We start from the raw sequence: 15571 nt of genomic DNA, 5'->3' as shown, positions 1-15571 counted from the left end.
AAATCTCAGCCCACTATACTCACTAGCAGGTGCTCCATCACTAGGGATGGCAACAGGCGTATTACTCATAAGCAGAGGCTATACAGACACTCACCCGCCGGGAGAGTCTTGTGCCCGTGTCTACACCGGCGACCCGCCACGGGTAATAAGAAACTACACCCGCGCCCGTCACCCGCAAGTGTCGTGTGCCCGCGGGCACACCCACGGTTGGTCAGGGCCTGCGCCACTTGGACCTCCGGCGTTGAGGCTTTCGTTGCTACCTGCGTCTTGGCTCCAGCCTTGTGCAGCTTTAACTTGCCTACAATATTTGGTGTAGGGAGTAGATCCAGCGAGGCTGGTGGCTCCGGCAAGCGGTGAGGATGCCGGCTTCGCTACTTAGAGCGTGGAGGAAAGGGGCACGGGGAGTCAACCCTCGAGGGAAGAAATAGGGTGTGGCGCAGGGTAGCGGCTGTCGGTGTTTACCGAGGGATATCCCGAGATAGTAGATTGGTTGGTGGAGAATCGTCGGACCTAGAACTCGAAGGTAAAAGCGAGGACACAAGATACAGAATTATACAGGTTCGGGCTGCCAGTGTAGCGTAATACCCTACGTCCTATTTGAGGTGTTGTATATTGGGTCTTGCGCTTGGATGTTGTTTGGCGTTGAGGATTTGATCCTCTATTGTGGTTTTCTGAGATCTTGGCCTACCGATCTAGGGACCCCTGCCCTTCTTTATATACTTCAGGGGGCGGGATTATTAGTCGGTTACAAGGAGGAGTCCTAGTAGGATTACATGGTATGAGTTATAGTAGGATTACAGAGGAATCCTAGTAGGAGTCTATCTTCTTCCTTCTTTGTGGGTACTGGGGATCTATCCCCAACAGCAGCCACCGCCTGGTGTATGGCTAGAGAGGCTAGGGAATGAAAAGAAACCCTAGAATTGCTGCTTCTTCCTTTATATACTAGTACATAGGGTCCACATGTCAGGGGTTCTTAGCAGGTTCGCCGGTAGAGCGGGCACGAGTACATCTTTTCATGCCCGCCACATTTGCCCATTGGGTGCCAATACAAACCCTCACCTATGCCCATGGATACAAAATAGAACATGTATCATTGCCATACAAAATTTTTGCCAGAGGGCACATGGGTAATTTATGCTCATTTCCATCCCTATCCACCGGGTCTAGGTTTATCGGAGCCCATAACAATAACGGGAGTAACTCAACTTAAAAGATTGTTCTGATGGGTAATGGCTGCTCCACCTTATATATTATGCCCCTTACCTTATATGTTGTGTCCCACGATCAATTTTTGATGTGGTACTAAACCTAATACATTAGGTACACGTCACAAGTTACAACACACTTTGTTCATGCTGCTGAACGATTGGGTCAGTTTGGATCCCTGCCTGCCCTTGCCTCTCCTTGCTGAGCAAGGATTGTTGTTTGGTAGCGCACTTGATCAAGCTTGCCTCAGCTGGCAAGAAAATCCTTGCCCCTGGAGGGGAGCCTCCGGCATGGGCAAGCTCATCTAGCGTATGTCTCTCTGCTGCTGCTTTTGTCTTGGGAGCTGAGTCGGCCTGTTCGCTTCAGCTTATTCAGCCGGCTTATCAGTCACCAAACAGTGTTTTCCTCTCACAACAAATCAGCCGTTTCAGCTTTTCAGCCGACTTATAAGCTGAAGTGAACAGGCCCACTGTGTTTCTTGCCTTGCTTTGCTCAGCAAAGGTTAGGCAAGCCTTGCCCGGCTAGCCCAGGCTGGCGAAAGAACCAAACTGATCAATCGCCTAGCGAGGTTTTGAAGTCGAAGATGAACCTGCTTCGTGTATATACGTTCATACTCAGAAGACTTTATCATTCTCTCTCCGTAGCACGTGTTTATTACTGCTGGCACCAGTGGGTTATTTTTTATAAGTATATAGGTTTTAAAAAAAATTATAAGTATATTGAAGGTTCATACGCTCAACCCGTGCACGTCACATTATTAAAGTTGGGAAACGCTACCGTCCGAGCGTCCGGACGCGTCGGACGTCGTTCTGCTCCCCTCCGCTTCCTATCCATTCCCACAGTTCTTTTTCTTCCCCATCTCTTTCTTCTTCAACCTTCCACCCCGGTGTCCTCCTCTTCCACTCCGGCGGCCTTGTCTCCCACCCGCGGCCCACGCCAGCATCCTCCTTGCCCACCTCGACGGTGTCGCGCTCCCCCACCCGGCGGCCTCGTCCCCCACCCGTACCCCACGCCGGCGTCCTCCTCCCCACCTCAACGGCGTCATGCTCTTCCACCCCGGCGGCCTCGTCCCCCACGCGGCGCCCCTCCCCCAGCTCCGACGTCCTCAACCCACCGAAAGCGCCCAACGCCCTCGGATCCAGTGGCCCTCTCCCCAACCCAGCGAGATCCGAGCAAGCCCCTGACCCTCCCCTACCCCGGCCGGCAGCAGCCTCCTCAGATCCGGCGGCATCTCCTCTCCTTCGGCCGACAACGAGCAGGCTGGTTGTCGTGGATTTGAGTGTTGCAATAGGTACCTCATGGTGTTGCAATAGTTATTTTTGGATGTTGCAACGATGGTTTTTGATGTTTCATCTGTTTTGCAACAGTCTGACTTGCTAGCAATCGGGTGTTGCACCAACTTGTTCATGATGTTGCATATAGTTATTTTCTTTGTTTCGTCTCTTCTTCTTTCGTTGTTGCAATATTGTGAGAGATGTTTTTTTTGTTGTTGCAATGTGTCTGTTTTCAATATTGCACGAAGCAATTCGGGATGTTTCATGCACGTAAAGGTGTTGCAATCCTCGGTGTTGCAAGTGTTGATTTTTGATGTTTCGATAGTTATTTTTCAATGTTGCGACGGAGCGTACGATAAAACAAAATTATCAGACGTCCGGACGCTAGCACTTCCCTTTAAAATTTCATGCCACACACATGCTAGAAATTAATTGTAGACACGTACGGTCTCACAGGATCCCATATTCTCATGCCTTTTATTTTCGACTGAACCATACTACACGTGTATACCTCTGAAGTCAATATACAATAATGTTGTACTGAGCAATAATCTTTATTGGCTGAGCAAAAAGTTGATACAAATGAACCGAGGGCAGCTCAGTTTGATTAGGTTCTTCCTAATAAAACATGTATTTATTCAATTGTGGTAAGGTTTAATGTCTTAGTATTTTCTTATTGTAAGCGTTGTCTTAGTATTTTTTAATAGAAAAAATCCAAATTACTACAGTCAAATATAGACAAAGTACAGATAACCTCTAAAGTATTTCTTGGTTCAGTTTACCCCTAGACTATGTCATTGGTTCAATTTACCCATATAATTTGTCTTTTTTATTTCTCCATGCACAAGTGGAGTTTAAAGTTCAAATCTTTTAAGATGATAGCGAACATAATAAGATATGCTAGAAAACTACATCATAAATTTTTTTTGATACAGTAAGATATTTAATAATAAATTTATCCTTGAAATATAAAATTATACGACAAAACAATGATGAAAATAATTTTTTTAACATAGGTCATGATGTCCACTACCACCCTTAAAATATATCAAATTAAAATTTATCTAGTGTATGGAGAAATAAAAATGACAAATTGCATTCGGGTGTAAGTTGAACCGATAGTATAGTTTAGAGGTAAATTGAACTAAAGAGACTTAAGGAGAGTAATTTGAACTTTTCCTTTTTTCCATTGCAGGCGTCAATGATGAGGTGCTTGTGTACTATGGACTTTATCAACCTTAAATTATGCCAATCCGGTCACTTGAAGACATTATATTGGGCAATTTGGGCGATCCAGCCGCTCTACATTATAAAGGAAATCATTATAATATTATATGTAGGCTATATAAGGGTCCTCGTTGGACAACATTGTGATTTTTACTGCAAAAGGAGGAAACTCATACCATGCATAATGAAGCTGGCATGTCTGGCCTTGGACAATTGGTTAGTGATGGATATTTTTACTAAGCATAGGTAAATATGGATTAATAGGCTGCGTCCTTGTGTTTTCCCGGGTTCCTTCTGTCATATAATTAGAGCTATTTGTTGGCATCACGCCATTACTTGCTCCATCCCAAATTGTATGTCATTTTGGATTTTCAAGATGTATAGTTTTATTATGCACATAGATATAGTACATATCTATATCCATAGCAAAATTTATGCATATAGACAAGTCAAAACGACCTATAATTTGAAATGGAGGGAGTAGCTTTCTCTCCATAGCCTCGAGGTAAAGGATGTAAGAAGTAATGGCTATGTGCAAGTCAACCGAACACAAGTTTTATTCATCTAAAAAATTTCACTCAGAGACGTTTACATGGATAGAGTATGTGCGCATAAATGGGATGAGTGTAAGTATGTCTATATAAACATATATGTTTGTGATAGAGTAATCTGCACCCACCATATAATAACTTAATGGTAGGGTGTGGATTGATCCAACAACTCGTAAAATGTCTATTTTATAGTACAATAATTTGACAGGTGAGTAGGTGAATCATTTTGTAAAATACTTTTCTTTCAAAAAAATCTGTAAAATACTTGATTTAATATAATTGTATGGGCCCCTTTCCGGCCCATAAAATATCCCAAGAAAAATTAAGTTTGGAGTCCAAGCAATCCGGACAGTTTCGGCCCAGCGCATGACTAAAAGACGCGGTGGGGGCCCGGCCCAGTGGCCAACTACGACCCGGCTGCCTGCGACGACGAAGCCGCCTCGATCCCCGCCAGCTTGCGAAAGAAGGAGCACCAAAATTGAACGAAAATTTGGAGGGAAATCTCCCGCCACGATAAATACCATTACCCCGAAACCCCCCTCTCCCAGACCCGACACCAGAAATCCCCAAGGCCGCAAGGAAACGCAAGAGTCGCCGAGGATCCTGAGCGAGATCGAAGGGCCGTGATGGCGGACGCGGGGAGCCTCGAGAAGATGGGCCGGGAGCTCAAGTGCCCCATATGGTACGCCGCCGCCGCCGCCGCCGCGCAGCTCCGGCAGCCTCCTGTTTGCTTTCATGGATCCGTATTCTTTTGTTTGTATATCTGATTGCTCGCGATCTTTGTCGAGGTCTTCTCTTACGTTTCTGGTGTTCCCCAATGGTAAATCTTGAGACTTGCGATCTGTTGTGTGTTTGCTGAAATATTTCTTGGTCTTGGCAGCTTGAGTCTGCTGAGTTCGGCGGTGTCCATCACCTGCAACCACATCTTCTGCAAGTGAGTCCCGTTCCTTGTTCCTCTCCGGTGAAATATAGCGGCCACTGATAGTGTCGTTCAATTTTTATCTCAATCGTCTCTTATTGCAGCGGCTGCCTGATGGAGTCCATGAAATCTGCTTCCAGCTGCCCGGTGTGCAAGGTCCCATTCCGCCGAAGAGGTTAGATCTCTAATGCGGAGATTGTTGCAGTAACTGGATTACCTATGTGTACGAATTAACTGAAGGAATTCTAAACACGCTCAATACCTTTTAGATACTGGAATCTGCACCGCAATTATTTGTTGGGCTCTATTTGTGCATTTTATTTCTGATAAAATTTGGTACTATCCGATTATATATGATGAAAGTGGTATTTACTGGAAATGTTTAGGTGATTCCTTGATCTCTTGTTGTGCAAAACTCACTGCATGTAATGGTCTTTTGCCTGTAGAAATACGGCCGGCGCCCCACATGGACAATTTGGTGTCTGTTTTCAAAAGTATGGAAGTTGCAGCCGGTACTAGTATTGTGGCAACACCTCTGGCTCCTTCACCCAAGGTTGCAGGTAATTATAATCTTTTTTTTGTTATGTGGTAATGAGCAAAATTTAGTTACATACTTACGGTGGTTGTTTTGCATCTCACTCTTCCGACCACAGATGTTGTGTTTATTTGCTTTTTTAGATCTTTGACTCTCAAGTCTCAATAAGAATCGAATTTCAGAGAAATTGAACAATTATACTAGGCTTACTTTCTTACTTTTACTTGAAGATGGATCACAATGTGGTGGGAACAGTGGCAGCAAGCCTAAAAGCTCGCGGAAAAAGAAGGTAGCATCAAAGAAGAAAAACAATACATCGAAGGCTGCTGCAGCTTCTGCATCTTGTCCTACTACAAAGCCTTCAATCTCCATGAACAAAAGAATACACGTGACGCTATTCCCTGAATGTGAGACGCCAACAAGGCCCAAAAAGATTATGAAGCCTGAAGAGCAAAAAACTAAGCTAAATGGTGATGCTGAAGAGGACAAAAATAAAACATTGAATTCTGATAGACCAGAAAGCCCTTCATTGTCACCATTTTTTTGGCTGAGGGGAGAAGAGCAAGAAGAAGGTGGCACTGCTGGAAGTTTAAGTGAACCACTATCATTGGACACACCCTTGCGTCACAATGCACCTACCTTCAGCGATATCATGGATTCTGATGATGAAATACCTAATAATGTGACTCCTAATGTAAGTTCTTCTGAGCATTTTTTTGCATTTTTTTAGTTTCCTGGTTGAACTTTGTGCATACCATTTTGTTACATGTGTTGCAGAGCAAAGCTGAGGTTTCAGAGATATTTGACAGTGAAATCTTTGAATGGAGTCAAAGACCTTGCTCCCCTGAGCTGCGATCTACTCCGCTGAAAAAACAGGTATTCTGGTTAACTGAGGCAGTAGCTCTCTACTTTCTAGTTCTTCGACCACCTTTACGATCTGACTATTTACGTACACCTTTCATTTTGTGTGTATTTAACTTAGCTGTTCTGTCTGTTCAGGGTAAATTGAAGAAAATTCTAGATCAAATCACAGAGACAGATGATGTTGAGGACATGAATCTTGGTGGTTCATTTGATAAATTGGATCATGAAAGTAATGCCGCTCAGCTTGTCAATGGTGCAGAAATTAAGAAGAGAAAGTCAGCAAGAGCTAGGACCAAGAAGAATTCAAAACTGCCTGATTGTGGTAAGCTATGTACAAAAGGATGTGATGCTGTTCACCAAGTTACAGATATCCCTGTAAGTATCACCACAATGCCAGGCCAGAAGAACAGCGGTAAAAAGGAGAGCAATACTTCGAGTGGAAGAAGCAAGGTCTCTTGCAACAGCAGTAGATTTCTTTGCTCCAGTGATAAATCTATGGAGACATTTCCCCCCCAAGAAAATAGTTTGGAGATTGAAGCATCTGAAAACCAGCTTTCAGAAAGATCCCATAAAAATGATAAAGACAGTCGACGAAAACTTGAAAGAACAGGGAATAGTGCATTGAAGACTGCAGAGAACAAATCTGAACAAACAAGTAAGCGGATCAGAAGAATTTCTCATGGTGCTGTAGCTGACGAGATAAGAGTTATCTCAGTGGCTGAAAATAAAACAGAATCACCGCAGCATCACACTCTCATAAAAGGCTGCACCCGGCATAAACACTTGGATGGTAGAAGTAAACAAAGCATGGAATCAAACATTGGTCCAAATACACCAAGCCCTTTACCTGGGAGATGCCAATTTAATGAGGCCATACGCACAGTTCCTTCAGTAAAGAATTTCTTGGTTAAGAATGGTAGTGTAAAATCTATTGAACAATCAGATTACTCAGAAACTATCAGATCTGCACGCAATGCTGTCCTGCAGAAATGTGAGGAAAAAGCTCCTATGGCTTCCTGTGCTTTCTGCCAGTCTGATGATATCACAGAGGTATGTGCAGACAAGTTGGTTTGCAAAGTCTCTCTCTTGAAGTTACAGATCCTTTCCTTTCAGTAAATGAATAAAATAACCAAATGTCCTTTTTTAAAGGAGTCTGGCAAGATGGTTCACTACCATAACGGGAAACAAGTGCCTGCAGAATTTAATGGAGGGACTGGTGTAATACATTCCCACAAAAACTGCCTGGAGTGGTATGTTGTCCTTTCTAACGAAACATTTTTGTTAAACTTTGATTTTCAGTATCCCTAGCTAATTCATGTATGATTTTTATTTTACCGAAGGGCTCCTGATGTCTACTTCAAAGATGACTCTGTGTTTAATCTTACAACTGAGTTGGCTAGAAGTAGAAGGATCAAATGTGCTTGCTGTGGAATTAAAGGTGCTGCACTTGGATGCTTTGACATGAGTTGTCGAAAAAGCTTCCACTTCACCTGTGCTAAATTGATCCCAGAATGCAGATGGGATGATGTAAGTTCATATCATGTTATTACACTAGTGTTCAAGTGTTCAACTATACTAGAATAGCTTATTGATATTTTGTGAAGTCCAGCACTGTTAAATTATTGCCGATATTTTTCTTTTCTTCTGCTGACAGGAAAACTTTGTGATGTTATGCCCTTTGCACCAATCTTCAAAGTTGCCAATAGAAACTTCTGAGTCGAAAAAGAAGTCTCAAAGGAGACTAACACCAAAAGGGTATTCTTAGTGTTTATGGCATGTTAGTTTAAAGGCCAGGGTTGACAAAGATATGGATATTTACTGTAGCATAACTGCTTTCAGGTCAGCTCAAGTAAGACCTTGTCAAGTTTATGGTAATAAATGGACATGGCCATCTGGATCACCACAGAAGTGGGTTCTCTGCTGTTCAGCCCTTTCTCCTGCAGAAAAGGTGTTTTCTAATGTCCAGCTTATTTTCCTGATATTTTTTTATGATATTTGCTTCATATGCATTTCAACTGAAACTAATTGAACAAATCACTCAGGGTATTGTATCAGAATTTGCAAAAATAGCTGGTGTGCCAATCTCAACAAGTTGGAATCCCAGTGTTACTCATGTTATTGCATCAACCGACCTGTCTGGTGCTTGCAAGCGCACACTTAAGTTTCTGATGGCAATCCTGAATGGCAAATGGGTTGTCTCCATAGACTGTAAGTCCGCTTTGCTACCTAGGGGGGACATCATTATATAAGGGCAGAACAGCTTGTACTTGTCCAATTGCTGCGGCCCTTTGTTACTAAATGTTGACTTGATTTCATAGGGGTTAAAACTTGCATGGAACATATGGAACCTGTTGATGAAGTGAGATTTGAAGTTACCACTGATGTACATGGGACTAGAGAGGGTCCCAAGTTAGGCAGACAAAGAGTTATCAACAAGGTAAGATTGTGTGCCTCTGTTATGTACTCCATCTGGTTGTCCCCATATTATCTGTACTGTCACTGCTCACAATATTAGCACAATGCCTAGGTTAAGGACATTTGTTCAGGGATATGTTCTAGTAATCACAATCTTTCTTTATTCTGCAGCAACCTAAATTATTTGCCGGCATTCATCTCTACCTCCATGGAGATTACACCCAGTCCTACAGGGGCTACCTGCAAGACCTTGTGGTTGCAGCCGGTGGAACTGTCCTTCAGAGGAAGCCTGTGTCAAGAGATCAGCAGAAGTTGCTTGATGACAGTTCCCTTATCCTCATTGTCTACAGCGTTGAGAATCAAGACAAGGGTAATCCAAAATCCAAGGATGGCGTCGATACTGGTCGTAGCCAAGCTGATGCTCAGGCTCTGGCCTGCGCCTCTGGTGGCAAAGTTGTGAGCAGCGCATGGATCATTGACTCCATTTCAGCTTGCAACCTTCAACCCCTTTAAGTTAGAAGGTAGATTAAGTCATGGACATAAAATCTAGTATTGCTGCATAATGTTACAGTGTAAATATTAGAATGCGACTTTATGTTATTTGTTGGAAGAGTCGAGTTCATTCCTTAGTTAAACGCTATGTTTTTTAAGCACTGCTTCAATGCTGGATTTGGTATCAGGTTGTTATACATAGCAATTGCAGTTTGAAATCAATCAATGTTGGAATTGTCGTACTCAGCAAATGCTATGGGAATTTGTCTGGAGTTCATTGGCACATTTAAGAAGCAGCAAGCCCTTGATGTAAATTGTAATCCCCAAAGTGAAGAATTCTACAAGTCATGAAAAAAGTGCAACAGAAATCACGAGCGATGTCCCATTTGGCAGGCTCAGCCACCTAAAAGCTAGCGGCCTAGCGCAAACGCCAAGCAGCTGGCTGATATTGTGTGACCCATGTAGCAGACTCAGCCAAAGACCAAAGTGCAGCCAATGCCAAGGTGAAATTTGAATCTTTATTTCACTGTGGTACTGAGCTCCAATGGCGAGCGTGGTTACTGGTCACCCGAAATGCCCAGATCCTAACATTGCGTCGCTCTATCGAAACTATGATCATTCTTGTTCGGAAGAATATGAGCTCCTGGCGGCTCAAGCAGCCTTGTCGATGGCCGGCTAGCAGGAAGACGGACAAGCGGCAAGGAAAGGGAGGGGCAGCGCCGCGGCGCGGTCCGGGCTTGGGGAGCTTGAGGCTGGAAACGACGGTGGCTGAGGCCTGCAGGCGGTGGCGGAAGCGGATGCAGCGACGGGCCAGGGCGGCCGGACAGAGGCGTAGGAGTAGTAGGACGCAGTGGCAACCTAGAACTTCGAGAGGCTTCGAAGATGCGCCCGTCGGCGGAGATGCCGGCGCGGCCCGTGGCAGGTAGGACGGGCCGGCCTAAAGGAACGGTGGTGATGTGGCCGCCGCGGCGGGAGGAAGAAATGCGTAGACACGTCGAATTCTACACGCGTCGCTCCCCCATTGGCCCGCCACCGAAGCCTCGACTCCCATTGGCCCGGCGTCATGGCCCACGCCCGCCACGGCGGCAGCCGCCCTTACGCTCACCCCCTACGGGCCCAGCCGTCAGGGAGACGCCTACGCGCGGTGAGCCCCACCGGGTGGGTGAGCGGAAACCCTTCCCCTCGCCCCCCCCGGCTGGGCTCCAACTACTATTAAGCAGCCCTCGCCCGCGCTTCGCGACGACCGGTAGAACACGAGCGGGGGGGTCTCAGAAGTCAGATCGGATCGAAAGCTTCTGCGAGTTCCCGTCTCGGGCGTCGCCGGGGATGGCGATCCGCAGGGGATCTTCGTGCGCCGTCGCGGCACTGCTCGCGCTCGCCTCCGTCGCCGCCGTCGCCGGCGAGGTCTTCTTCCAGGAGAAGTTCGAAGGTGATTCCCGTGAACCCACCTCTCCTCGTAGCGGCAGCGCGATCTGGTTTGTTGCGATGCGCCCAGCCACTTGGCTTGGATCTACACGTCCTGTGGATCAATGAGTGCAGTGCCTGTGAACTGGTTGGTGTTAATTTGTTCGGATCCGTAGGGTTTAAGCGTTTTAGTGGGGGTTTAGCTGTCTCGAGTGTGGTGGCCGTCGGGGATCTGGTGGCATTCCCGTCGAATTGTTTAGGGTTTAGGATTTTCCTGCCCATTTGAGGATGCCAGATTGCTGCGATCTGGGGGATTCGGTCGTTTTTCTGTTGATCGGAGTGCATTTGTTCCCGGGATCTAGTGGCGTTTATTTATTTTCAGTGTTCAGTCATCTCGGTATGGCACAGCGCGTTAATTACTCCCTGGTTTGGATTTGGATCTTCTGGTTGTGCAATGTTATGCTAGTCGGGTTCTCTGTTCGATAATTGTTGGCTGTTCATCTCTGATATGCAGGTGCTGACGTTTGATAGGCTGTATTCGGATAATGTGGTGAAGTTGACTTCAATTGCTCTTAGGACGCGGATCAGATATTCCATTTCTCTTTTTGTTCTGAAATATAGTGTGATTTTGGAACTTGCATGTGGTAGTGATTAGGGAATATCAGTAGCATCTAGGCCTGACGATGAGTTATCCTGTTATTCTTTTTTGTTGATTAGGTCCATGTTCTGTACTTTACCAGTTTCAGTTTGTCCCATCAGGCGATCATCAATGGGATTGGTTAGCACATCCATTGCATTTGTCAATGTTATAATCATAAACGGATACCTCAGGACTCTTTTAACATTTGCTTGCTGATTTTACTTGTTCTGCGAATGATACACCATGCCTGGCATGTTGCACTGTCTAAATGGATCCTGTTTATGCTCAGATGGCTGGGAAAGTCGGTGGGTGAAATCCGAATGGAAGAAGGATGAGAACATGGCTGGTGAATGGAACCACACATCTGGGAAATGGAATGGAGATGCTGAGGATAAAGGTGAATGCGCAATCCCTAGACACCTCAGAGAGGAAGATCAGTGATTTCAGTTTATTATATACTGAACTGTGTTTCTTGGTGCAGGTATCCAGACCTCTGAGGACTACAGGTTCTATGCCATTTCGGCGGAGTACCCTGAGTTCAGCAACAAGGATAAGACCCTGGTACTGCAGTTCTCAGTGAAGCACGAGCAGAAGCTGGACTGCGGTGGTGGTTACGTCAAGTTGCTTAGCGGTGATGTCGACCAGAAGAAATTTGGTGGGGACACACCTTACAGGTAACATTTGACTCTATTCTTGTGCTCTTTTCTCCCTACTATTGGATCTGATCATGTAGTTAACTTGGTACTTCTGTACTGCAGCATTATGTTTGGACCAGATATCTGTGGGTACAGCACGAAGAAGGTTCACACTATCCTGACAAAGGATGGCAAGAACCACCTGATCAAGAAGGATGTGCCTTGTGAGACTGATCAGTTGACTCATGTGTACACTTTGATCATCCGTCCTGATGCGACATACAGCATTCTCATTGACAACGAAGAGAAGCAAACTGGCAGCGTCTACGAGCACTGGGATATTCTTCCTCCAAAGCAAATCAAGGACCCAGAGGCTAAGAAGGTACAGCTATAATATTGGTTGCTTTTTCTTAAAATTTCCTTGCCTGTGTTTCTTCAGAAATAACAGAGGTTCTGTATTGATGATTGCAGCCCGAAGACTGGGATGACAAGGAGTACATTCCTGACCCTGAGGACAAGAAGCCAGAGGTAGTGTTTCATTTTTTGGTATTACGTACATATGTTAATTATTTGTGAAAAGTTTAACCTGGCCATAATTAAGATATTTATCTGGTGAGCTATTTGCTCTTGATTTAGCCACTAGTTTCTTAAATTCCTTTGAAAATTACAGTTAGAAACAAGCTGTGTTCTTCTTCTTCTTCTTAGCATATCTCATTTCCTTTTTCCATTACTTTCAGGGCTATGATGACATTCCCAAGGAAATTCCTGACCCTGATGCTAAGAAGGTACTTAAACTGGCAATTTAGTATGCACGTCATATAATGAATGAGTGTTGGTTTAAACATCTAAAATGTGGCATTGCAGCCTGAGGACTGGGATGATGAGGAAGATGGTGAATGGACCGCCCCTACCATTCCCAACCCAGAATACAAGGGACCATGGAAGCAAAAGGTATGACTGTTCCTTCACCTACATACAAACACATGATCAGTAATGCGTATTCTGATGTCTGACAGTAAGTTCTTTCTTTTGCCAGAAAATCAAGAACCCCAACTACCAGGGCAAATGGAAGGCACCTATGATTGACAACCCAGGTATGTTCTCCTGAAATTAAACCTGTTCCCTGCTACTAGTTCAGCTTGTGAAATGTGAATGCTGATTCTTTTGCTTCACAGATTTCAAGGATGATCCCTACATTTATGCTTTTGACAGCCTCAAGTACATTGGCATTGAGCTGTGGCAGGTTGGTTTCTGATAGTCTGCGATTCCTTTCTGTTGTTAAAATGGCAAACCCAATTAGTTATGCCAGCATTTTCTATCTACAGGTTAAATCAGGTACTTTGTTTGACAACATCATCATCACCGATGACCCTGCATTGGCCAAGACATTTGCGGAGGAGACCTGGGGCAAGCATAAGGAGGTATGTTTCTCTCTTTGTAACCCCTATCACTACCTTATTGTTGATCAACATGCACTAAATATGATAAGTATTGACAGGCTGAGAAGGCTGCTTTTGATGAGGCTGAGAAAAAGAAGGAAGAGGAGGTAATTTTCTAAACCATAAAACATTTTGTACTGAGGGGTATCAAACTTTGTAATTGTCCATTATGTTATATTTGTTGTTGTGTTGTCATTGTCGTGCATCCTGGTCCTTGGTGAACTAGAGACTAGTTTTCTGATGATAGGCGGTCAACTTTCTGTTTTCCATGGGTAGTGCCTCTGGTCAAGCCAAATTATTTATGCTTAAATAAACTTAAGCAAATGTGAGTTTAAAATATAAAACTACGGTTGTCATTCTGTGCCTACAATCAACCCTAATCGAACAATGGTAAATTATACAGTGGGAGTTCAATTGATGCACCTGGCTCTGTTCTTTACTTTTCTTGGTATCCATCACACACTTGAATGGCAAATCTTGGATGTCTGAAGTGTCTTTTTTTCTGAACCATGTTTTTGCTTGTTATTATGAAATTTTGCTCGTCACTGATTGTGAATCTCTTGTCAACAGGAAGCTGCCAAGGGTGGTGATGATGAGGACGATGACCTAGAGGTAAGCACTGCATCTATCTTAATTCTCCCTGGGTCATTTACTATCCTCGGCATTCTACTTGATCTAAATTCTACATATGTTGACCTCAGGATGAGGAAGATGATGAGAAGGCAGACGAGGACAAGGCTGACTCCGATGCTGAGGACGGCAAGGATTCTGATGATGAGAAGCACGTAAGTTGCCCTCCATTTGAAATCCCTCAGTTCTGACCAAACAATTCCCCATGTGCCAATCTATGTCCTCATACTATGCAATGAATTCCATTTCCAGGACGAGCTCTAGATGGAGAGGATGAAGAGGTGGCCGCCGACCTTGGAGCCGTTGGCCAAGATTTATCAGTTCTCCCATTATGAAGTTCCCATTTTTCGTGATCAGAAACTTTGACGCGTGTGTAGAAACATTCGCTAAGAAGCTGAGGGACAATTTGGGCCGTTGTTAGTGCTTTGTAGTTTTCATTTTTCCTCAGGAAAAAAACTGATAGTATTGAACAAGGAAGATCTTTGCTCGCAACTGTTATCTTCCGTTCTTACAATCGCTACAGCACGCGAGTGACAGAGGTTTAGTTTGCTTATTTTTAAGCACCCGTCACATCGAATGTTTAGATACTAATTAGGAGTATTAAACGTAGACTATTTACAAAATCCATTACATAAGTGGAGGCTAAACGGCGAATCTATTAAGCCTAATTAGTTCATGATTTGACAATGTGTTGCTACAGTAAACATTTGCTAATGATGGATTAATTAGGCTTAATAGGTTCGTCTCGCTGTTTAGCCTCCACTTATGTAATGGATTTTGTAAATAGTCTACGTTTAATACTCCTAATTAGTATCTAAATATTGATGTGACACTTGCTTAAAAATAAGTAAGGGAACCAAACGCCCCAGAACTTATGTTTCATGTCGTTAAGCCTGTGAAAGAACAGGCTCTGGCGCAGGCGTGCTGCCCTGCTGCTGAAGTGCGGCTTGTGCAGTGTGTTCCAGCCTTCCAGGTTCACTGTCTCGTTTGTTGCACAATCGATCGCCGCCCTACTTTCCCGCTTGGGAACAGTAACTATCCCTCCGAGGAAACACCCGACAACCTCCCAAGGAAGGATAAAAGCGGTCGAATAGCAGGGGATGGTGCAGTGAATACACCAACATTTAACCCTTGGATGGTACAAGTAAACAAAGCGGATCGAACATCGGTTCTAATACGCCAAGCATTTTATGTCCATCTGGTTGTCAACAACATAAGATCGTGTGCCCTTGTTATGTGAGGTTGCGGCCGGAGGAACTATCCTGCAGAGAAAGCCTGCCTCAAAGAGACCAGCAGAAGTTGCTCAACTACAGCTCCCTCATCCTCGTCGTCTGCAGCAT

General features: G+C 44.5%; 2 protein-coding genes across 2 annotated transcripts; both read left to right on the top strand.

Moving 5' to 3' along the window:
* The first annotated feature begins 4788 nt into the window (after positions 1–4788).
* LOC117848506 (protein BREAST CANCER SUSCEPTIBILITY 1 homolog) lies at positions 4789–9734 on the top strand. Its single transcript, XM_034729937.2, has 14 exons — positions 4789–4940; positions 5139–5192; positions 5282–5352; positions 5624–5737; positions 5943–6406; positions 6490–6588; positions 6712–7626; positions 7726–7826; positions 7917–8103; positions 8231–8331; positions 8416–8524; positions 8619–8784; positions 8895–9013; positions 9163–9734. Exons 1-14 carry the CDS (start codon positions 4885–4887, stop codon positions 9502–9504), a joined length of 2898 nt encoding a protein of 965 aa, XP_034585828.1. The 5' UTR covers positions 4789–4884; the 3' UTR covers positions 9505–9734.
* A 984-nt stretch (positions 9735–10718) lies between these two features.
* LOC117848507 (calreticulin) lies at positions 10719–14723 on the top strand. The gene is made up of 14 exons (XM_034729938.2): positions 10719–10912; positions 11817–11924; positions 12009–12201; positions 12286–12544; positions 12634–12690; positions 12900–12947; positions 13027–13113; positions 13199–13256; positions 13338–13405; positions 13488–13583; positions 13661–13708; positions 14172–14213; positions 14303–14386; positions 14484–14723. The coding sequence occupies exons 1-14, from the start codon at positions 10810–10812 to the stop codon at positions 14493–14495; spliced, it is 1263 nt and encodes a 420-aa protein (XP_034585829.1). The 5' UTR covers positions 10719–10809; the 3' UTR covers positions 14496–14723.
* The last annotated feature ends 848 nt before the right edge of the window (positions 14724–15571 follow it).

Source organism: Setaria viridis, chromosome 3 (genome assembly GCF_005286985.2).
Source record: "Setaria viridis chromosome 3, Setaria_viridis_v4.0, whole genome shotgun sequence".
NCBI classification, from domain to species: Eukaryota; Viridiplantae; Streptophyta; class Magnoliopsida; order Poales; family Poaceae; genus Setaria; species Setaria viridis.
This window is presented reverse-complemented; position numbering and strand designations above follow the sequence as displayed.

Bases quoted from the DNA above. Each gene is read 5' to 3' on its own strand.
- LOC117848506 (XM_034729937.2), top strand. From the start codon at position 4,885: ATGGCGGACGCGGGGAGCCTCGAGAAGATGGGCCGGGAGCTCAAGTGC. The intron at 7,627-7,725 runs GTATGTGCAGAC...CCTTTTTTAAAG, and splicing joins AGTCTGATGATATCACAGAG to GAGTCTGGCAAGATGGTTCA. The intron at 7,827-7,916 runs GTATGTTGTCCT...ATTTTACCGAAG, and splicing joins CACAAAAACTGCCTGGAGTG to GGCTCCTGATGTCTACTTCA.
- LOC117848507 (XM_034729938.2), top strand. From the start codon at position 10,810: ATGGCGATCCGCAGGGGATCTTCGTGCGCCGTCGCGGCACTGCTCGCG. The intron at 11,925-12,008 runs GTGAATGCGCAA...TTCTTGGTGCAG, and splicing joins TGGAGATGCTGAGGATAAAG to GTATCCAGACCTCTGAGGAC. The intron at 13,709-14,171 runs GTAATTTTCTAA...TCTTGTCAACAG, and splicing joins AGAAAAAGAAGGAAGAGGAG to GAAGCTGCCAAGGGTGGTGA.